At 43.6% G+C, this 23,851-nt stretch overlaps 3 protein-coding genes across 3 annotated transcripts in view; all 3 read right to left on the reverse strand.

Moving 5' to 3' along the window:
* tmem104 (transmembrane protein 104) overlaps positions 1 to 1,110 on the reverse strand; it is a 72,035-nt gene extending 70,925 nt beyond the window's left edge. The window contains exons 1-3 of the mRNA XM_080009179.1: positions 1,086 to 1,110; positions 826 to 944; positions 59 to 128 (exon numbers count right to left, since the gene is read on the reverse strand). Of these exons, the coding sequence (XP_079865305.1) occupies positions 59 to 103 (45 nt within the window). The 5' untranslated portion in view covers positions 104 to 128; positions 826 to 944; positions 1,086 to 1,110. The remainder of the gene's footprint in view (positions 1 to 58; positions 129 to 825; positions 945 to 1,085) is intronic.
* A 7,575-nt stretch (positions 1,111 to 8,685) lies between these two features.
* LOC307237345 (5-hydroxytryptamine receptor 3A) lies at positions 8,686 to 16,183 on the reverse strand (the record flags this gene model as incomplete). The annotated part of the gene is made up of 8 exons (XM_080010058.1): positions 8,686 to 8,972; positions 11,318 to 11,476; positions 12,704 to 12,914; positions 13,022 to 13,173; positions 13,317 to 13,489; positions 15,578 to 15,687; positions 15,939 to 15,983; positions 16,103 to 16,183. The coding sequence occupies 8 exons, from the start codon at positions 16,181 to 16,183 to the stop codon at positions 8,686 to 8,688; spliced, it is 1,218 nt and encodes a 405-aa protein (XP_079866184.1).
* Positions 16,184 to 16,688: 505 nt separating this feature from the next.
* tsen54 (TSEN54 tRNA splicing endonuclease subunit) overlaps positions 16,689 to 23,851 on the reverse strand; it is a 7,355-nt gene continuing 192 nt past the window's right edge. Inside the window, exons 2-11 of the mRNA XM_080009178.1 lie at positions 23,071 to 23,229; positions 22,703 to 22,766; positions 22,195 to 22,278; positions 22,001 to 22,099; positions 21,870 to 21,922; positions 21,373 to 21,465; positions 19,441 to 20,051; positions 18,597 to 18,657; positions 18,186 to 18,299; positions 16,689 to 17,772 (exon numbers count right to left, since the gene is read on the reverse strand). Coding sequence (XP_079865304.1) covers positions 17,616 to 17,772; positions 18,186 to 18,299; positions 18,597 to 18,657; positions 19,441 to 20,051; positions 21,373 to 21,465; positions 21,870 to 21,922; positions 22,001 to 22,099; positions 22,195 to 22,278; positions 22,703 to 22,766; positions 23,071 to 23,229 — 1,495 coding nt within the window. The 3' untranslated portion in view covers positions 16,689 to 17,615. The remainder of the gene's footprint in view (positions 17,773 to 18,185; positions 18,300 to 18,596; positions 18,658 to 19,440; positions 20,052 to 21,372; positions 21,466 to 21,869; positions 21,923 to 22,000; positions 22,100 to 22,194; positions 22,279 to 22,702; positions 22,767 to 23,070; positions 23,230 to 23,851) is intronic.

The raw sequence follows: 23,851 nt of genomic DNA on the forward strand, positions 1-23,851 counted from the left end.
AACACATCAATACCAAATAACGACCTGTACAACAGCATGTCATGTGTTTCATACTCACAAATGGGGAGTAAGGTTCCCCAGTGTCTGTAATTCCACCTGCCATGATTCACAGCGCCTGTGGTGTCCACCTGAAGGAAGATCTATTATTAATCTCATTGTCATTTTTCAAGATTCAACAGGTTATTTGTCACATACATCTACTATCATAGGTGTCGATTTCCAACCATGCCTGATTAAACTTACATCATCTGGAATCATCTATGTCACAAATGAGATTCTGGAACATGCTTATTACATTACGATTTCAATAACAAAACCAGGGCGAATATCACAGATTTTCAATGATCGCGTTTTTGTTTTGTTCCCCCCCCCCCCAAAAACTTTCCAAGCACCTCGGCCTAAAAGGGGCTTTTCCCAAGGGGTTCCATAATATGGTACTTCAATTTCTGAGGATGAAATTCAAGCGCTTCAAGCACCTCAAGGACCCGGTAAGACCTCTGCTGTCATCTACAGCATAGACAGGGGTGGAAGTGAGGAACGAAGTCGTTATTTTATAATAAAGCAATTAAAAAAATAAATAAACTTCTCAGGTTGGGAATCCAGAGACAAAATCTTAATGAAACCGAAAGGAAGGAAGGGAAAAAAACAAAACAAAACAAAAAGGGGTTGCGAATCCCTGCCTGCTCTACTCGCCTGTAATCCACGCCAGGGTCTAAAACGAGGTGGACACCTGCAGACTGGTGCGAAGTCATCACTAACATGCAAAGCCACTTTAGACAGGAATGACCTGCAACCACTTGGGTTTCGAGTATAACCAACACTCACCTCCCTGGACCTCTCTCCACTTCAGCCGCGGCTTTGCTAGCTGCTGCGCTAGCTGCTGTGCTAGCAGGACGCTCCCATCCGCAGCCAGCTGACGGTGCTCCGGGCAAACGGGCTAGCCGCTAGCGTGGTGGACAAGCCAATGACAAGCACAGTACAAGGGCCGTTTTTTGTTTGTTTTATTTTATTATTTTTTTTTAAATGAGGTCGAGTCGGAAGGAGATGTCAATCCAAGTTAAATAAAAAAAACGATGCCCACTTACCCCGAGGAGTAACCACGTGACCTGGCGACGCTTACGCAGCCGTTCAGCCGCTCGCGGAGCCGAAGTCACGGGGTCCAACCGCTGCGCCTTGAGTGCGCCTGTTTATCGACTCGTGCTGTCCCGGGAGGGCCGTGACCGAATGGCCGCCCTCGAACGAGGGCGGTTACGACTCGGCGTCTTCACCCCGTACCCCCGCAGCGAGTGTGTGTTTGTTTTCGTTTCATCGGGGCGTTCCCAAACGTGAAATATTCGGACACTAGCGCCAGACGCCGCCCCGTAAAGATGCGCTGTTACGGAAAGCGAACCTCCCCTTTCTTTCTGCTGACATGACAGGTGCGAGGGAGCGCGGCGCCCTCCATCCGACGCTGCGTTCCGTGCAGCTCTGAAGTCGGTCATTCCGAACCAGTAGTTCCCACGGCCACGATAAACGTGTTCTTTCGCATCGGTTCGGGAAAACGTGGGCGAAATCAGAAGATCCACGTTTATTGTTTTGTTTTTTTTGAGGAGGTTCTGAATTCTACAAGCTATAAAATGTGTGTAAACAGACCATAAAAAAACGACAGAGTCGTTCAAATCGAAGTTACTGTCGACGTATTCAAATAGAAAATCAACTTTGATGACCGTCAACAGTGTGTGCCGTCAGGCTGTTGTGACGTCGGAGCTGTCCGAGTGATCTGCCCCGAAATCCCGACTTAAAAAGGCCGTCCCTTGTCACTTTTTTCCCGGTTCGATGTTGGACTCTTCCGAGTTCCGACCTCGATAGAACGCAGCGTTACGCTCGCTTGAACTCTACAACTCATGCAGATCTGTTTTTAAAAATGAAGAATACCTCCGTCTCCACAGGCAAGGGGTTCTTGAGATAATTATCCGATTTAATTTGATTATAAGTCACTTTGTACAACATTATCTGTGTCTGGATAAGATAGACAAAAAAATGTATAGCCCCAAAAACTTTTAATTGTGCACGGGAGATATTAATTAGGCCTTATGTAAATATCACAATATCATATTGTCATGATTGCCTGGTTCTATGTATTTATTTGAGAATTACAATCTTAACACGAACAATAAGGTTCATGCGGTCATTCAATTGAGACACTTTTGTTGTTTTACTGCGAGGGCATATTTAACAAATCCACATGATGTATATGCACGCTATATATCCAAAAGTTGTTAATAAACACTGCAGGGATACATTTTTGTCAATGTGCCGTGTCAGTCTTCAATAATAACCTGTACTTTCTCCTCGTTTTCTTCCTGATCCAGTGTTTTTCGGAGAGCTTGCCAGGATTTCTAAATGGAATATTTAGAAATTCGGTAAGAAGACCAAGAGCATTAAAGGATTAAAGACATTATTTTAAAATCACTTATTTATCATGTTGGTCTTCATTGGTGAAGCAGATCAACATTGGGTGCAATCAACTAATGTGCTGTTGCAGAATACGTACTGTATATGGTGCGAACGAATAACCTGGTCTCTACACTATTCTTGCGAATTGGGTGGAAAGCAAAGTGATGCATCAATGGAGATGAGTTTTGACCAACATTTGGTTTATAATTATACTTATAATACCGGTTCCAATCATGCTTTGTGTTTGAATGAGAGACATTCAGTGAGTGTTTATAATTGCAGTATAAAACTGGCACCTGACACCTGAAGTAGCGTCACTCAAATTGGTTTACATTCACTTGATAAACTCAATTCTAAAACCCTCAGAAGAGGCCACAAAGGGAGGGGTCCCACACCAGGGCCCCTTGATACAGATACAGGCAATGGTTTTGAAACATACCGGTTAATTGAGGAGAGTGGGCAAGATGGAACAAGCCCGCAGCAGATGGAAAAATGTCATGGCAAGGGGTCCTCCTGTATGTGTCGGAATCGGTGATTTAACCTGTGCTCATTGATTGCTCTGATGAGCAACAGGCAAACAGCCCCCTCTAATCCCGGGCCCCAATTACCTAGACCCAAGATGGGTGTGGCTGCTTAAATCGGGTTTGCTAAACTCGAAGTTAGCCGGCTTGACCGGTGAATCTGTTGTCCATGCTCTATGGGAGCCGGGGCCAGTGGGGGATTCCCCAAGCTCTGGTTGACTGACTTGGTGACTAGAGCGACTCAAAAACCCAATTCTCTTTTGTGAGTGTCTCATACGAACTTGATTCAGAAAAAAGATTCAAACCTCCCATCAGTAATGTCGAAGGAAGGAAGCTCACCAGCATGGTCTCCAACAAAATGAAGCACGTCAGGGTGAGGATCACAATACAGTGAAGTTTCGAAATGATATGTTTGTAGATTTACAACCCAGCAGAAAGTCAACTTTGCACATTCAATTCCATACAAATACATCTGAAAATGATCACCTACAGAAAATACTTGGTATCTAGATTTTTAGATTTTTAGATCTTTATTTTGAGATATTTTCCCAAGAGACACGATTGGAAAAATACACTGGAGATTCAGCCAGAGATTTGCGTCACTAAAACATTAACATCGAATTTCAAGGATAATTTCTGTAAAAAATATCCAATTTCCAGCTCCACTGCAGCGTCATCAATCAGTGGAAGTTGGTGCGGGGTAGACGGCAAAATGTCTTGCAATAATAAGCAGCAAGCCAGAGATGGAGAGCAGCAGGGTCACTTTTAAGCCCAGCTTTTTCTACCCGGGCCTCGCTAATGAAGAATGATGCCACATCCAGGATTAAATGAAAATGATCGGTACCACAAGGTTAATAATGTACAGTAATGGCCTCTGTTGAAGGGTGATATAAATTGGAAAGAACAACAAAGATATATCAAAGGATATGACAAATGACAAAACAGTAGCACTAAGGCTAAGGTTGTTCAGTAGTAGACAGTTGAACTGCCTACTGTACAAAAGGATGACAAAACTATACTACAGGATGATACAACGACCCTCTGTTGCCAATGTTTCAATTTTGTTTCCATGTTTTCAAAAACAATATAGTCTGTGTCTGTCTATGTTATGAAAAGACGTGAGGTAAAAGGTCAAATGGTCTGACAAGTAGTAGATCTATGGCTGCTTGTGCAGAAAAAGTCTTTGCCTTACACCTACTGAATCTTGATTTATTTAAGCTCTAAAACAGCCACTTGAAATGTGTTCCGCAACATTCAGGGGTTTCCCTCAAGCTCCACTGGCGTATGAATTCCTCCGCCAATGGCAGCAGTAATGGCCGGCATATCCACGGCTGCCATTGTGGCAGCGTCGCCTTTCACGCGCCATCCAAGTGGTGTTTTCAGGGACACAGATGACGGGGTTTTGTAGAGAGTGGACTAGGTGGAAGAAGCACAGGAGCAGCAACATAGACAACATGACAAGGGCTCCTCTCCTGAGTGTGTGTGGGGATGGGGGTTTTACCTGTTGCTCATTAGACCAACCAACAAGCAACAGGTATGCAGACACTCTGATCCTGGGCCAATTGCCTAGACCCAGGACAGGTGTGGCTGCTCAAACCACACCATCCCCTTACCACATCAAAGCCACATGGTTTTCCAAAAGTGAGGACTATCTATCTCGCATTAACTATAAAGGAAGGAATCTCTGTACGTCTGTCTGTCTGTCCTTCCATTATCTTGACAACCGTTCATCCGATCTACTTCACACTTAACGGGTGTATTGCTGGGGACCCAAGGACGTGCAGTGTCGAACTTGGTGTAATTTGGACACACACGGCACGTGAAATATTAAGAAACAACATGAAAAGGCTCAGCTCTGTGCAGCGGTGGGCTCAAAAGCTCCTTTCCTACGTAACATTGGCGGAATAAAAAAAATATCAAAGCAAAGGTAGTCATTCCCACATTGGCCCTCTTTAAGGAAAAGTTCTATATGTAGTCTGTTCCCGTATTAGGGGACGTGTAACTGATACATTACGTAATTGGTTTGGGTTAGTACGTTATGTCCAGTGTAGATGGGATCGTTTGGACAATCAGTCAGCAACGGACATTATTTTCCTGGCTCTCAGAGACCAGCAATTCGCTTCCCCTCTCCCCGCCCCTCCCGGATGGACTCTGTTCCCTCCGCTGCAATAAGGTCCCAGAGCCACACAATAACAATAACCTTAACCCAATGTTATTGAATCAGTGCGATCATTTTCAACCTGTCCTACACTCTCTGCCTCTGGAGAATGAACGTTCTCCGCCTGTACTACCTCACCCTGTCCGCTCGCTCCCTCTCCAGCTCGTGCCCGACATCCCCGCACCGCACCCCTAACTCTCACACATCTAGGGTCTGAGTGGCATTTTTAAGATAAAAAATAATACATTTTAAGACTACAAAGACCCGTCTCCGTAGAGACTGGAGGTCTTTTAGTTTCTCGTCTTTGCAGCCGAGTGCCACGGTTCCGACACGCCATTTTTCCGAATGTTTATCGGAAAGGACGTGCAGCAGGGGCCTTGCCAGGATGCAGAGACATCAGTCGCTTAGCCCAAGCAGTCTCTCGCCATTTTGCTTCCCTAGACGAACTGTCGTCCGGGGGAGGGGTAAGAGAGTGATGGAGAAAGTATCCCCATTATGCATGGTGCTTGTTTCGTTCCATAAGGAATGGGAGTAAAATAATAGTAATAGTAAAGTAAAATAGTAATAGTAAAATTTCTTTCATTTGGAGTTGCACTGTATCCCTCCAAAAGCTGTTTCTGTTACTTAGCTAATATTCATGTTTGTCATTTTGTCATATAGTAATCATAATTATTAGTAGTAATTTTCTGAATTTAGCTCCTTTATATTCATTGGATAAATGACTTTTCCGCCAATAGAAGCGGAAAGAGAGTGGAATTTTCTTTGGAACAATAACCCTCACCGTCTACATCAGCAGGTGGTGGTCAGCTGCCAAAAATCAACCATCTCACTTTTTGATGAGATTCATCTCACTTTCACTCTCTTCCACCTTCAAAATGCTAAAGAAGCTGAAAATATATACACTATACATATTTATATTGTGGTATATGCGGTGATCTACTTTAACAAGAAGTATAGCGTGGAAAACACACACGCCAACACACACACACCCACACACACACACACACACACACACGGCAAACGGCAAACAGTGTGGTTTTTTTTTCCATTTTAGTTATTTTCATTGTGAGGAAGATACAAAGTGGAGGACGAGCTGCGTTTGTCGTTTCCTTTCATCCAGCTTTGATCTCGCGTCCAATCTGGAGCCGTAACATCTAACCTGTTGACCTCCCTCGCCGCAAAGGAGATAAGACCTCCCTTACTGTATGAAACGCAATAGCTGACGCCCGCTGAACAGAGCAGTTTGGCCGTAGCCTCTAAACACACACATCCTCCATTCAATATGGCTCGGCATATTGTTGTTCTTAAAAGGCAAGGATGACAAATGCTGCTATTAATATTGAGCGGGTCATTAAGCTTGATAGCTTGTCAATCTAATGGATGACAACCTTTACAGAGGACCGGGATACGGGCAACGGTGTATGTTGATAGAATTGTTTATGGTTGTTGTTTTTTCATTTTACGTAAGCAAGACATGATTTATATATGCTACACACAAAGGTTTTGTCCCACGAGCTAAACTTTTTCAAAGGGGAAAAAAAAACTGGCAGTGCCTCATTCATCATTTAAGCCTCAAGCCGCATTTACACTGAATCCGACAACGCATCCGACGGTTGGAACCCCACCACCAGCACCGGCCCCTGTCATAAGTGCATGTGTCTAGATTTAGGGAGGTGTCTAGATATCGTACAATGTCAGAGAAAATCCCAAGTATGTTCTCCAGTACAACCGTGTGATAGCGAGTAGTTTGCTCAGATGAATATTTACCCTTTTCAATGAATGAAAGATCGGAGAACTTATTTTATAAAGTGTTTGCAGAGCGTGCACAATTTAATAAATGCACACATCTCATTAAAAGAAAAGGTAAATATATTGATTGTGAATATGGTGATATCCAGTGTTATGTTAATAAAGTCATTATACAGTGTATATATATATATATACACACACACACACACACACACTCACACGTCTCGTTCCAATGGCACCTGTCAAGGGCTGGGATATTTTAGGCAGCAAGTGAACAGTCAGTTATTGAAGTTGATGGATCTGGGCGACTTTGACATGGGCCAAATTTAATTGTAATGACTTGATGACTAGGTCAGAGCATCTCCAAAACGGTGGGGTGTTCCCGGTATGCGGTGGTTAGTACCTTCCAAAAGTCCAAGGAAGGACAACTGGTGAACCGGCAACACCGGCGCGCATTGACGTGCGTTGGGAGTGAAGTCTAGTCCGTCTGGTCCAATCCCACAAAAGAGCTACTGTAGCACAAATTGCTGAAGAAGTTAATGCTGGTTATGATAGAAAGGTGTCAGAACACACAGTACATCACAGCTTGCTGCGTATGGAGCTGCGTAGCCACAGACCGGTTAGAGTGTCCATGCTGACCCCTGTCCACCGCTGAAAGCACCTACAATGGACACATGAGCATCAGAACTGGACCATGTAGCAATGGAAGAAGGTGGCCTGGTCTGATGAATCACGTTTTCTTTCACATCATGTGGATCATTTACCTGTGGAGGAGGTGGGACCAGGATGCATTATGGGAAGAAGGAAAGCCAGCGGAGGCAGTGTGAGGCTCTGGGCAATGTTCTGCTGGGAAACCTTGGGTCCTGACATTCATGTGGATGTTCCTTTGACACGTACCACCTGCCTAAACATTGTTGCAAACCAAGTACTGTACACCCCTTCACGGCAACGGTTTTCCCTGATGGCAGTGGCCTCTTTCAACAGCCTAATGCGCCCTTGACACAGAGTCCGAGGTGTTGACTTGGCCTCCGAATTCCCCAGATCTCAATCCGATGGAGCATCTATGGGATGTGCTGGAACAACAAGGCTGATCCATGGGGGCCCCACCTCACAACTTTCGGAACTTAAAGGATCTGCTGCAAACGTCTTGGTGCCAAATACCACAGGACACCTTCAGAGGTGTCCATGCTTCCATCCATCAGAGCTGTTTTGGGGGCACAAGGGGGACCTACACAATAAAAAGCAGGTGGGTTTAATGGTGTGGCTGATCAGTGTCTTTACAACTGTGCTATGTACGCATTAATATCACCATGCTTGAGTGTTTACGTATTTCATTTCAAAAGGTATTGTATTTCAAAAGGCTTCTAAATCAATGCACACACCTATCACCACGCATACACACAGGTTCTTGGTTCTGACTCCATGGATCTTTATCTCATACAAAACCACAACAAAACTTGGTTTGCAGCAAATATCTCACTTTGTAACAGGAAAAACAAAGTGTGAATTGCTTTGCTTCAACTACATGAAGGAAGAGTTTACGTTTAATGGTTAAATAATGAAATCATTTGTGCATGTTGTGATTTTTTTTTATATGAGAGAACTAAGAAAAAATAATTCACTAAATAAATTATCAAAATAATAATTTGCTAAACAACTCTAATTAGGATGAAAACATACTTTTTTATACTTTTTTGTATTTTTTGGTTTCTTTTTTTGATTTGAATGAAATCAAATGATAAATATCAAATATACCTTTAAACCAAGACAGCATACAAGACACTTTACAGTGAGGTGAGAATCCATGCAAGCAGAATCCACTCATAAGCCATAATTCCACTCAAAGAACATGTATATCAGAAATGATGTATTGCTGAGAAGGTACAACACAAAGAACACAAGGTCTATCGTTCTGGCCAGTCTTAAGTAGTATCCGGGCTTCGTCTGGCTCTGGTTCTGGTCCCGGCGGTAGTTGGAGATCATTTCCTGATGTGTGATTTTCAGTTCCTGCAGGAGCATCTTCATCGCGAGGGCCTCGCCGGGCCCCTCACTAAGCTTCTCCTCCTTCTCTGGCCTCACCTCAAGTCGGTCCGCTCCTCTGCCGCTCTCTGCGTGGAAGGGAATACAGGAGATCAGCCACGACAACTGCAACCCCAAAAAAGGGAGATTTTTTCTATCTCATTTGTCAAGGAAAGAAAACCCTAAAATGAAAAGTTCTACCAGTAAACTATTCACTGCCGCTGCTTCGAGACACAAATGCAACATGCAGACTTTCAGAACAGGGAATCCGGTTCAAACGACGGTTCCGGAAGCAGGAGGGATGGAGAGGCAGGGATATTGTAAATGTTACTGATACAACCTTTAATATATGTCTATATGGCTAATCTATATGTTATTTTCTATCAACATTGTTCTTAAATTTACCTATTATTTGCTTTTTTCTACAAAATTATTTCAATTTTTTAATTTTACTACATTTTCCATCAGAATGATCTATTTTTATAATATGCATCATTTCCCATTTCCAGTAATTTTGTCCTTTGACTGTACACCGCGTTCCAAATTATTATGCAAATTGGATTCAAGTGTCCTAAACATTACATTTTTTGTTTTTCAATTAAACTCCTGGATGGTTTTGTGTCTCAGAGCTCTTTGGATCACTGAAATCAATCTCAGACACCTGTGCTAATTAGTTTGCCAGGTGAGCCCAATTAAAGGAAAACTACTTAGGAAGGACGTTCCACATTATTAAGCAGCCACAGGTTTCAAGCAATATGGGAAAGAAAAAGGATCTCTCTGCTGCCCAAAAGCCTCAAATAGTGCAATGCCTTGGCCAAAGTATGAAAACATTAGATATTTCAGAAAAACTTAAGTGTGATCATCGTACTGTGAAGAGAGTTGTGGCTGATTCAGAGCACAGGTGCAGATAAAGGCAGAATGAGGAAGGTTTCTGCCAGACAAACTCATGGGATTAAGAGAGCAGCTGCTAAAATGCCGTTACAAAGCAGCAAACAGGTATTTGAAGCTGCTGGTGCCTCTGGAGTCCCGCCAACCTCAAGGTGTAGGATCCTCCAGAGGCTTGCAGTTGTGCATAAAGCTACTATTGGGCCACCCCTAACCAATGCTCACAAGCAGAAACGGTTGCAGTGGGCCCAGAAATACATGAAGACTCATTTTCAAACAGTCTTGTTTGCTGATGAGTGTCGTGAAACCCTGGATGGTCCAGATGGATGGAGTAGTGGATGGTTGGTGGATGGCCACCATGTCCCAACAAGGCTGCCACGTCAGCAAGGAGGTGGCGGAGTCATGTTTTGGGCCAGAATCATGGGGATGAGAGCTGGTAGACCCCTTTAGGGTCCCTGAATGTGTGAACATGACCTCAGCAAAGTATATAGAGTTTGTGACTGGCCACTTTCTTCCCTGGTACAAAAAGAAGAACCGTGCCTTCCGTAGCAAAATCATCTTCATGCCTGACAATGCACCATCTCATGCTACATGAATACCTCTGTGTCATTGGCTGCTATGGGCATAAAAGGAGAGAAACTCATGGTGTGGCCCCCATCCTCCCCTGACCTCAACCCTATTGAGAACCTTTGGAGCATCCTCAAGCAAAAGATCTATGAGGGTGGGAGGCAGTTTGCATCAAAACAGCAGCTCTAGGAGGCTGTTCTGACATCCTGCAAAGAGATTCAAGCAGAAACTCTCCAAAAACTCTCCAAGAACATGCAAACTCCACACAGAAAGGCTCCTATTTTGGGTGCTGTTGGCATCGGAGCACGGTGCCAACAGCACCCCAGGCGGGAATCGAACCCAGGACCTTCTTGCTGTGCAACAGTGCAATGCACTGCACCACCGTGCCACAGTAAATATGACCAGTTCTTTACAACCTATAAAATGTTTTGAAACTCTGTTGTGCATAATAATTTGGAACAGCATTTTGAGTTTTTTATTTTTGAAAATACTGTTATCATTGAGAGGTTTGTTCAATAACATTAGAATTATAGCCTAACGGTTGATGACTTGAAAATTATATTGACTGTCATTTGCATCGACTATTTAGGAAAAGTATTAAGAGAAAAATATCATTTGCATAATAATTTGGAACGCGGTGTAGGTGGTTGAGAATCTTTTAAGGAGGGGGGCAGAACTGAATTGAATTGGTAGATTTTTGTTGTTGAAAAAATCACATTTGAATGAGCTGAAACTATTTCAAACACTGGCTTGTTGTTTATGCCATGTACAGCATCCTATCTGAAGAGTCATCCAAACAGACACAGACACAAGCGAGTTGGGGGGGCCTCTCACCCTTTGGCTGATTTCAAATATGTTGTAGTAGCTAAATAACACGAGAAAAATGAAGCTGGAACTCAGTTTGTGAAACACGCAACGAAATTGTTGTTGTTTTTTGTTTTTTTTCATATATTCTGTCTAAAAATGATGGAAGAAAATATACCTTTTTGACAGCCGTCTTCTGTCTGTGCCTCTGCACTGGAGCTGGAGGAGGCCGCTCCGGTCTTGGAGACGGAGCCGTCCAGGTCGAGCAGGTAGCTGACCAGCATGGCCTCCAGGAGACTGATGGTCATCAGGCTGAATATGCAAATGCTGTACAGAGCTGGAGGGCGAAGCACAACAACACGGCTCATAACATGGTGTCGTCGAGCACTCCTGCCGAGCGCTTCCCTGTTTTATCGTCAAACATTTCAAAGCCTAATGCCATTCCATGCGCGATTCATTTACCCAAGGTGAGTGACAACGGTTCCAGCGATTCTGGGTTCTACAATTATGTAATAGAATTAATTGTCTGTGCTGTATTAATTATACATTTAAATCCTCCTATATGAAAATTTCCTTAACTTACCTCCAGTACTTACCTCACAGAGTCCTGGCATGCCACAAAGCCTCAAATGGCTCAGATTGTGTGTGTCTAGGCCCATCATACACCACTATTCTAAAATTGCTGTTGTTGTAAACTCCTGTTGTCCTCCTGTTGCTGTTGTTTACTTAATTCAAGAATAATATGCTTTATATGAGTTTAAAATAATGGATGAATATTTTTGTTATCTTGTTCACATTTTTATTTAATACTTTTTTGTTCTCTTTATTTCATGTTAATAATGAATTACTTTGAGTAGTTATATTGCTTTTTGATGCCCTTTAGTGCTCACGATTATTTTTTATTACCTTTGTCCATACTTTACTACCTTTTGTAGATAGTTTTCATACTTTAGTATATATATATATATTTTGGGGGGATTATTACTGACCCTTTTGTATATTTATTTATTTATTTGTGATTTATTTTTTCCGAAATGGTCATTGAATGCATATGGAATAATGATTTGTCTGGCAGCTACAATGGTTTTGCTGTAGTGTACCATAATCTGTAAAATAAAACATTGAGCCGGGGATCGGACCAGGAATCCTCTGATGACCGGACGACCCACTCTACCTCCTGAATCACCGTCGCACCGTTATTTGGGCCGCTGCATCGCTCATATGACGGGTCTGAAAGCAGACCCTTTGCTTTTAGGCCTTAAGTTGTGAGGTTGAACTGAACGATGTAATTAGGTTTCCTTATTTTTGTTTTACTGGTGATACCGAGATACAATGCCTGCAAACAAACAATATAGATATATACTGTATAGATATACAGTATATCGAGGAGGTGGCAATACACTCATGCTGCTAAGCAAAGTTAAAGTATTGAGCCGTCCTTCAGCAATAGATGGTGAGGGTAAACTGAGGAGGAGGGTATGCCGGCCTATATATTTACATTATTAAGTATTTCAGATATTAGGCCACGAGGCGCGTATCTGAAAGCAGTTGAATGTATTCTCACCTATGAGTGGAAGCTGATCCATGGTGGAAGGCAGCATGTCCTGCAGAATAAGCAGCAGGACAGAGACGGAGAGAAGCAGGGTCACTTTGAAAGCCAGTTTTTCCCCCCTGGCGTTGCCGATAAAGAAAGACGCAATATCCAGGAGGAGAAAATAGAAGAGCGGCAAGATCAGGTTCATCACGTATAACATGGGCCTCCTGGCCAGGGTGAGCTGTGCAAAAGGAAAGAAAAATGATGACACGTGGCAAAAGCTGGAAAGAAATTCATAATCATGTTGGAGTTTTTTGTTTAAAGGGAAATTTCATGCACGACGTTTACCTCATACAGGATGACCGTTTTTGTGCTTGAGTTGATATCTTTCGATTGGACCACAGAAAGGTTTGTGAGCTCCCATTCCCCCTTCGTGACCATATTTTTGTCCGATATCAGAGCAAGAAAAGAGCTATTTGACAAAGGCTCAAGGTGAATACCTACAGTTTAACAGGACAAATATAAATTAAATTGAAGTAATTAAATGGCTATTGCTTGGTTTTTATAGACTGTAACTAAAGCAGGTGAGGTTGTAGCTGCATCTATTTTGAAATATTTACTTGACATAACTTGAACCATTTACCTTCGTAGGTGAGGGATGAAACAGAAAAAGTACAAGTTTGAACATCGAAGGGGAACTTGTAAAGATTCATTGGGCAGGTAGCGCTCAGTCTCCGTATATTGGTTCCGGTCACATAACCAGCTGCACTGACATCGGCATAGGGTGCTTTAAGAGTGGCGCCGCTCTCAGACACACTGATGAGAAAGAAAACACAAGTAAATACAGGCAAAAATGCTCCAGTATTAATGAATCCCAATTATAATCAGTTAAGATGGTGAGAGGCCCACCACACTGCTAGGGTCTCATTCCTCCCGTGTGTCCTTATTATTAGCCACCAAGTTCTCCTCTCAACCTTGAGCTCAACATTTTGAGATCTGCACGCTGCTATTTTGCGTCTTATTTGGCTTACCACTTTTACCAGCTGGTGGTGCCGCTAGGGGTGGCGACCGGGGCTTCGGCCCTGAATGTTTGATGAATAGCCCCCGACCTAAAATAGCCCCGCAGCGATCGCTCCCTCTCTGACCGTGCCGACCATGCCAGCGCCTGCGATCGCCGCTCCAGAACAGTGTGTTTTTCTTTTTGATGTCGGTAATTTTATTTTACACCCCCCCCCCGGTCAAGAGTTGGCCGAGAGTGGCTAGAGCCTGCTTGGACTGAACCCCTGATGTCTTCGAATCCGGGCAACGCCCCCGTTATCAGCTAAAATCGATGCAGAAAATGCACTAAACCCTGGTGTCTCTCAGCGAACGGATCTCATGCTTTTCTGTGCCCATAGTCACGAAAATGTATCTATTGAGACACCCATACCTTCTTTACGTTTTTAGGTTTATAACAATATAACTACTTTACCCATGAGGCCATTGCATCAAGACGCATAACAAAATGGTGCAGAGTTGTAGTTTGTGTAGTTTCTAGAGTTAAGGCTTAAAGTTAAGGTTTCAAACGTTTATAAATGATTGCATAAATATTATGCAATGTGTAAAATAATGTTTTTGCTCCTGTAGAAGCCACAAGTCCGTATGATATCACCCTTGTTGTAAGAAAAACCTGTTTCGCGATGGAGAAGAACTGCACTATACCCATAATCGTCAGTGTAACAGCGACGTCTCTGATTGGTGGAGCTAGCTGTTAGCATGGAAATGTTTACCACACTGGCTGATGGGTACATCCATTATATCCAGTTCAATTGTAACTATGAATGACATTCATACTGAGGGTATGACCCCATATCCCTATTCTCGCCCAACATTGAATTTGATAGACCAATTTAATTTGATAGAGAAAAAGTGAAACCAGTATAGTAGTAACCATGAGTCAGAATTAAATCTAAACCCATGCATTTTATATTTAAAAAAAACATTTTACATCCATGGCCCCCCACCGACCCCCTTTCTAAATTCAAAGAAAATCGCCCCATTCAATTGAATTGGTTTAAATTTTGTTGTGTCCAGCACAAAAAAAGTCAGCCAATCGTGCTCAGGGACACGGTTCAATAGATCTTGTGTCCTTGGCAGTTTTCCCTGTACAGCACATCCAGTTCTTCATCTCCTCCCATAACTTCTTCCATTACTGCTAATCAGATGACATTCGACTTTGCCTGGGTTAGACATTAGTGTCCCAATTTCTGTGCAAACTCAAGCTTGACAAAATTGTACTAGTCTTTGCTCCAAGGGAAGGGCTGCCTTTACACAAACCGCTCCATTACTCCTAAGAACACTACTGTTTCACCCTCTCGGACAAGAACCTTCGATCGATCCTGGACGACCAACTGCCCTGTTCTGACAGCATCACCACGACGACACGCCCAGGTTTTCTCTCAGCAACATCCACAGAATATGCCTGTTCCTTAAAAGAGAAGCCGGCCCAGGCACCGCTCATATCCCACCTGGACTGTTGCAACTGTCTTCTGGCTGGGCTTCCCGCCTGTGCCATCCGACAGCGTAACCAGGTGTTGACGTGTTCTACCAACCAAAATTCTACCCTATCAACCCCCTCTTCAAGGCCCTTCACCGGCTACCTAATTCTGCTCGCATCACATTTAAGACACTCATATTTGCCTGCAGGTCAATACATTGACAGACAGACAGACAAGCAGATAGACAGACAGACAGACAGACAGACAGACAGACAGGCAGTCAGTCAGTCAGTCAGTCAGTCAGAGAGGCAGGCAGACGGACAGACAGACAGACCCCCACAGTACATAGACGCATACGTAGGATATTTTAATGATTGTGTATCACAGCAATAGTATTATTGCTGTGATACACATTACAGTGACGTACTCCTCGTGGATCAGCAGATCTGGGTGCCACAGCATCTTTCTTGGAACAGCCACAGTGTAAATGCCGCAGAAATTGGAAGGATTCCAAAATAGGAATTCATTCTTCCAGGTCTTGTAAACGGAAAAAAAATGGTTAGGAGTCACAGTCAGATGCGTTGCATCAATGAAATCAAAGACAGTCAACACTGACCATAATTTGAAAAATGTCGGTATTTAAAAAATGACAAGTTGAAAAGTCTAAATGGACTGTAACTTGACATTATGCTGACAGCGCTACTACAGATTTTGCCTGAATCTTGCACTTTCACTAAGCACCCCCAAAAATTCATTAGTCATTAGGTAGCAATTCCTGTAATTCTTACCATTGTGCTCCAGGCCAGGCAAGTGATGGTCTGAGCCTTCTCATTCTAGAGATTTGGCAATTAAAGCAAATGTTATCCGACGTATAAACAGGAACAACATGGTTTTGGAAACTCCACCGACGATTTATCACCCGACATGAATTAATAGATTTTAAGACACTTACCACTTCAATGATACCATAGACAAATACATCTATCAAAACCACCGTGGTAGTCGTCCAGTTCCAGACAGGCCGTGCATTCATGAGTGTGTCATTTTTTCCGGTCAGGTTCAAGTGATCCAAAAGACTTATGTATGAACAGTCCACCGCTGAGCAACCGTAATCAGCTGGAAAACACAGGAAAAACGTTCTCAGCATAAAATGTACCGTCAGTGGCCAGATACATGCACAAACAGCACAAACCTCCTGCATTATTAATTTGATTAATTTGACGGCCAAATCAAGGTTTATACAGGTAAAATTGAGATAAATTGGATACATTAAACTCAATGTGCATAATCACATTCATATATTTTAGCACCTCCGGAGATTGTGTGACGGTTCAATCTTTTGCAATTCATTTTTTTCTTGAGCATTATATGGATTAAAAAAAAAAGGCGCAACATATAAATCCAGGCATTTTTCAAACGTTGAAGAGTAATCAAACCAAACAAATTAATTTGTATTTTATTCAAGGTGTCGATAACTTACCCATCAGAGAGAGGAAAGCTACAGCCCACAGAGAAAACATCACTTTATCGATTTACCAAGAGCTCCAGCTCAGCAAAGTCAGTGTGAACGTTAGAGGGGAGTGGTGGGCCTGTTATAGATGTATAAATCTCATTACTCATTCCACTGAGACTCCCTGAACTACCCCAGAAGAAAAGACGGCAAATAGACTGCATTTGATGCACCCATACCCATCCTCCAATGAGCAGACGACTGCCAAACCCAAGTTTGTTTTAGTAATTGCCTCTCTGCTCTCTATGTTCATTGAAAGATCATCTCAAGCCATCTGTACTGTTTGCTCCGAGGGGTGCATTGTATTTAGGCAGCAGGTGTGCGCGGAGGCACTTTGACTCTTCCATGTGCATCAATTGTGCCGCCACACACCAAGCCGGCCTTTATTCAGAAAACGTACCGTGACGGCTTCTCCCCCTACATCTCCAGCTCCTGATTTCTTAAGAACACCTCAGTCAAGCTTATGAATTTATTATATTATATATATAATATTATATAAAATATTATAAATATAGACTCATAAGTAACCAGAATATTTCGAGAGGAGAAACTTTTATCAGACTTGTGAAGTTGAAGGGTTTTTCCACTGTTGTCAAAAAATTGTTTGGTCATTCAAGACTTGTATTCAACAGATTGTGAAGAAAGCATTCGATAGAACAGTTATTTTAAAGGTTGGAAAAACGAAAAAAAAACAAAAAAAAAAAACATCTTTTATTATAGAGGGTGAAAAAAAAGCATTGGTGCAGCATTTCCCTATAAGTAGCAGGTAGCAATTGAGAATCACTGCTCAAGGGTACTGCGGCAGCTACCAGAGGGAGCCGAGCGGTTTCGGATCCCAAGTATCAGGACACATCGCAGGACACTTAATGCAACCAGGAGTCAAACTGCTGAGAATTACACTGCGGCAAACCGCCGGAGGCTTGCTTGGCAAAAATGCTTTGACGAATGGGACAGTTTAAGAGCAGTGGGCCGCGTCGTTGGGCAGATGGAAGTCTTTAAAGTTGTAGAACGAAATGTCCCCGTGATCCACCACTGCAAACGTGACCGGGACGTCCCCGCTCTGCGATGCCAGCACTTTGACCACGCTAAGGTCAGGCACGGGGCCGTCGAAACTGGGGGGGGAGATAATAAATTAAGTTGAATCCCATCAGAAATCAGATACCAAATCATACGGAAGATATGGAATTAGACTTCCAATTAATTTGTATATTTCACAATCCCCAAAGGTTATTCTAAGGGATGACACAAGAAGGTAAAAATGTCACGGTCGATACCAAGACCAGCGAAATGCCATGATTGTTCACACTCAGTTATTTCTCTACTATTGTTGAAAAAGAATACCCGCCCATGTCAGCATATTCATTAAAAACCAACACAAAAAAATCAAAAGAGGAGTACTCTTTCACAGCAAACAACATTGTGCTTGCATTCATTAATACTGATAACCGCTATATACATAAAACACAATGTGGGTGCTTTGACAGGGCAAACCTGCCCCGTTGCCAGAGTTGTGAGGTGGACTCACCTGCACACACACATGCGAGAGTAGGGCTTCCCTGGGCTACTCTTCCTGAACTCAGCCACCGTGTCGGCTTGGTAAACGTTGAAAGAGATGCTCCACTCCTCTGAACATTTGAACCTAGGCAAACAAATTGAACAGAAGCGCTGTCGGTTCATCTCCGCAAGCAAGACGGGACTAATTACTGCACCACACAACACTCTACAGGTATAAATACTCAATAACTAGATGGCAGTAAAGAGAGTGCGGCCTGCAAAAGCCGCCAAAGTTGGCCCTAGTGGCCAACGAACATAATATTATGTTGAGTCTTCGTCACAAATCCTGCTCAAAGCCTTTGAGCTGAAGTCATCTGCAGTGCCTTGAAGCCTCACGTGAACATCTTAAATATGTGACACAGGCCTCAGGAGGGAATTGTACCTGGGCACCCTCTCCAGCGAATCACAAGACTTGACCACACTGATCTTCTCCAGCAGCTCCGCTGTAAAGAGACAACAACGTCTCAGCAACACAGCCATTCAAAGTGAAAAAATATCTACTTCAGACAAAAAATAATAACGTGAGTAGATTAACGTCAGGAACAAACAGAGTAATTTAGAATGCATTGGTTTTGAAGAGATTTCAACAACAACATATTATTAATAACAATATGTTGTTATAAACAATAGACTATTATCTTATTATTATCTCATATAGCACCGACGGCTGCCAGCTGCAGCCAGTTGAGTAGTTTTCACTTTAGATTTTGGATGCCATATTTTGGACAACATCTTTCAACTCCATATTCCTTAACGGTCGTCGTTTCTTGCACTGCACATGTCCACCTACACCGCTGCATCAACCCAATTTCACCCTGCTCGTCTACAACTTTCCACCCGCGCTCATGTTTCAACTAAAGCAGCGTCGGAACAGTCCGGGGCCAAAATCGCGCAAGGAATTAACCGTGAGAAATCGGCGGCGCTGGTGCGAGAGCCATATAGTTGGATAGGAAGCTTGCCAACTGTGAACTATGAATGGAATGAAGGAAACATAATAACACCATCTAACTCAGGACTCACTGCAAACCATGTCGAATTTGTGTAACAATTTATATTTTGGCAGTATAAAACATGGTGTTATAACGCAGCTAAAATGAAAGAGTCTTTCATTTTGGACTCTCAAATTGGACCGAGACTTTACTTTGCTGCCGCAATCCAATGCATTAATTGCAAAATGTAAATTAAAAGCAAATTGAATATCGTCGTCACAGACGCTGGCGCTGTACCGTAGGGGATGACCTGCGTGGGGTCGTGTAAGGGAGTGACCGCCGCCTCCCACAAGTGAGCCGGCCTCTTGGATAGCCTCCTCCTCCTCCTCCTCTCCTGCAGCTCCTTGTACTCCGTCCAGCTCCTGCAGTGCTGCACCTCCCTGTCTCCGTCTCCGTCCCAGCGCCTGCCCCTCCTCTGCTGCTTCCTCCTTCGCTCCCGGCCGGACATCCTCTCCTTCCGCAGGTTCAGCCTCCGCAGCCACGGCACCACGTCGCACGCCCCCACCTGCAGGGCCCCCGGGAGCAGGGAAGGGTCCGGGGAGGCCAGGCGACCGGAGGGGCTGCGCCTGGATCCCAGGTCCGGGAACCGGATGGAGCAGAAGTCCCAGCGCGGAGCAGCGACGCTCCAGGAGGACGCTCCCGGATCCTGTTCGGCGTCCGGTCCCGTGTCGCCCTGCCACCAGCTCCTCTCCGCAGAGTCGTCGGCCCCCGACGACCGGGCCTCGCCGCTTTCAGCGTCGAAAGGTTTGGCAGGAGAGTCGAAAGTCTGGACCTCGTTCACGTCTCCGCTGATTGGTTTGTCCTCCTCTGATTTGTCCGTGACGGGTTCCGCTTGTTCCTCTGTGCGGCTAAAACATAAAAGATGCGCCATGATGAACAGACCGTTTTAATTTGTTCCCTGTGGAACGGTGACGTTGAGGGCACTGGCGTCAAAAGATAAACCCATAAATTGGACATTTACCACTACATAAAGAGACCTTTTCGAAGCAGCCCCCACGCCTGGTAAATTTATATACGGTTTAGAAGAGTAGTAAAGCATGTGACACGGCTTAATGGCGCGATCGACAAAGAGCCTCACTGGACAAACCGTAAAACCCTTCCTTGGTGTTTTTTAGAGATTCACTTTAAGAATATCTACTCATGAATCTCACATTAGGGACCTTGTTGGCGTTCATCAAGTATGACATATCCTAGATACGTCAGTTGTTAGGATGGGTAAAATGCGGTAAAATGCATTTCATTGCCTCAGCACTTGTACTCTGCGCAATGACAAGTAGTTGAATATAATCTAATCTAAAAATAATAAAATTTCAGACAAAAACTCAAAAAAATATTCCAGACCTCATATAGTGAGAAAGGTAGGTTATTTCTTAATTTCATCTAAATCCTTGCGTCTCAATGTTCCGACGTTAATTGCATGATGACGCCAGTGAAATACTCTAGGCCAATGTTTCCCAGGGTGTGGGCCTCAGACCCCTGGTGGGCTGCAAAGGTACTGCAGGTGAGCCGCGAGAGGCCGTTTACAATAAAAAAATAAATAATGTTGTTAACTTTCAATTTTGTAATTAAGTTTGAAATTACCATAAATTATTTATGATTAACTATTTACATGCTCTACAAATTGTTACGTGCATGTGGATGAATTATTCATTCGCCCTGCATTGCCCTAGGCCCATGTTCATATAGAATTGTGCTGTTTATAAGATAAAAAAAACATATAGGGAAATACTTAATCTTAGTCTCGTGTGTCGATCAGAGTTGTGATAAAAGGTTTGGGTTGGGCCGCAGATTTCAAATTGGGCCACGGCATTCTTAAGTTTTGGAATGGCTGTTCTAGGCTACTTCCATCAGGATTTCAACACATGAAGTCCAGTCCATGATCCACTTCGGAAACAAAGAGGTCGAAGGGCAAAGACAGGTTTTAGCGGGGGGAGAAGTTTTGCCGATGTTAAAGATCCTGTCGTACCGCTAATTGAAAGTACGGAGAGAGAGAAGCAACGACAACCTCTAAACATAAGCTCAATCCTGAGAGTCAACGCGTGTGAAAGGGTTTTATCTTCGTTTCCAAAGAGTATGAATTCAAATTTCAACTGTCGATTTGCTCCCTTTCTATTCTACAGTCAAACAAAAGTGTCAAACAGAAATAGGATTGTCTGCATTTTTACTCACCTCGGCGACGGCGTCGCTCGGGCAGAGGTGGCAGCGGGGCTGGGGCTGGGGCTGGGGCTGGGGCTGCGCTTCCTCTTCAGCTGCTTGGCTGAACTGAAGGGAAAGATCAAGTTTTGTTGTTTATCGGGATCAGCAAATTGATGTACAATCTATTGCGATACGTAACAACGGCAAACAGACAAGAAAACAAGAACAAATAGAAGACAGGTAAAAAAAAACAGAATGCTGTGCGATTTCGCTAAATCGGGTACATTTCAATGACTCGATATATTGTATTGTGTTTAAAATACATGCAAATTATGATATACAAAGGTTGCACTTTGTACTGATTTTCCCCTCCGTGCTCCTCCTTAACTTAACCCAAGTTTAAACCTAATTCAGACACATTGAAGTCAAGTTCTGCAAATGTGTGCATGCGTTCTCCATTTATTTTTTTGCCAAGATATACCCATCATACTGACCAGCAGAATCCAAGAGTCTAAGTGAGGCCATGTTACCTCGAGTCGAACCTGCTCACCACGTAGCCGAGCCTCTTCAGATGGCCAAACACCTTGGTGGGGCGAGAGGGGATCGGGTTAGAAAAAATACTTTAATACAGAACCGGTGCCAACGTGAGGTTCAGTCCCACCTGATAACGCGGGAGGGACATGGCGCTGGAGGACAGGAACCTCTCGTAACCGTCCTGGATGGAGAGGGGCAGATCCCGGTAATAAACCTGAACGTTGCCCTGCACAGGATGAAGGACGGAACATCAGCAAGAATTTGGATCGGTATGAATGATGGCTTGTTAATATGAAGATGTTTGTAGGTGTTGACACTCACACACTCCATCAGGTAGAGAGCTTCTTCAGGCTGGAGACACTGCTTCCCATTGGCAGAAAACCCCATAGTTTGCCAGAACTTCCCCTGTGAGTGGCAAAAAGCAGGAAAATGTATTATTAATTATTATTAATATATTATATTATTTATCAAACTACTAAAACGAATGTTGGGCAACATGGCAAAACTGTTTATAAAATCGTAGTCTAACGGTGACGTTAACTGGATTTTCAAATACAAATTACACTCCAGGGAGATGTCTTTTACCAAGAGAAAGTGTATTACTGTTCCACTGTCATTGTCTCTTATGATACTGCTGCAATACGCAATTCGTACATTTATTGATTAAAGAGAAAGGGAATACAATAACGTATCATATATCTATTCCAGCCCTATGGTACAGTGTTTCTGAGAGAAAAAGCCAGGATGTAGAACTAAGTGATAAGTACAAGAGGTAAAAGCCACAAAGTAAATATGCTCAGTTTATCTATATGTGTGGAAAGGTACTCACAGCCGGTGACTGGAGTTCTACTATCTGCTCACTTGGAATCCATACAGCCTTCACCACGTTGCCTCTGCAGGAAAACAAAAGGGTTGATTTAGCTGACGTTAACGGCTATCGGTTGATGTTTCTGTCCTTTAAACCAAATACACACTGGGTCTCTCATTTTCTAAGATGCTTCCTGGGTAGGTTGCAATTTCATCAAATGCGTGCACGTAACTTCCCAGATTGTGTCAATTACGCATAACCTCCTCGACCACTTTTCGAGCGGGCACCGAGAGAGAGCAATGCTCCTGGACCGGCGCCCGGGTGACGGGAAGCAAAAGGGTCAGAATGAGACGGGCACACACTTTTAACACCTCCCCTCCTGCACTCACAGCCTCTCCACCCGCTCCTCCGACACCAGGGCCCAGTGCTCGTCCAGACTGTGCTGGAGACGCCGTTGCTGCTCCTCCGAGTCGTTGGGGTAGAACTCCTTCTGTCCTCTCACCGGGATTTTATGGCTCCGTGCCCGCACGGCGAACAGCTCCGAGGGGCTGGGGACACAAACAAGGGCAAGGCTGACGTGGGACCAGGCTGCTCCACGTTTGATTCAAACAGCAGTGGCCATTACCAGTCTCGGACCTGGGTGAACCTGAAATATGAAATATCCAATTGAAGCCCTATTTTTTTTTTACATGATCATGATGATGATTATTACTATTGTTATAATGATAATTATTATTATTATTATTATTAATATAATCAAAACTTGTTGTCGGGAACTTCCACTGGGAGAGATTTCCTTCACACCAGGGTCTCTTTCGAGCTGTGGTCGCTCCGTGCCTGGACGTTGACTCAGACAGGTCTCGTCCGGGTGAACGTACATGCCAAGGTTTTCCACGGGAGTGTCGATGCTTTGTGGACAGATTATAATGACTACGACGGTGAAATAACGTTCATCGACAAACCAAGACCTCAGCCTCGTATCTTTGAATCCACGTGGGGATTTAAATTGACCGGAGCTACCAACGTTGCATATTAAAATCATTGTAATCGATGCACATGTTGTATAACAAACGCATTTATTTGCACCTAAATTCAACATCATTCTGTTCTAATTCCCAGCGTGTTGATTTAATCGAAATGTCTCCGAAACCGAAAAGAGAAAGTGACTGT

Source organism: Zeus faber, assembly GCF_960531495.2.
Source record: "Zeus faber genome assembly, chromosome: 11".
Taxonomy (NCBI): domain Eukaryota; kingdom Metazoa; phylum Chordata; class Actinopteri; order Zeiformes; family Zeidae; genus Zeus; species Zeus faber.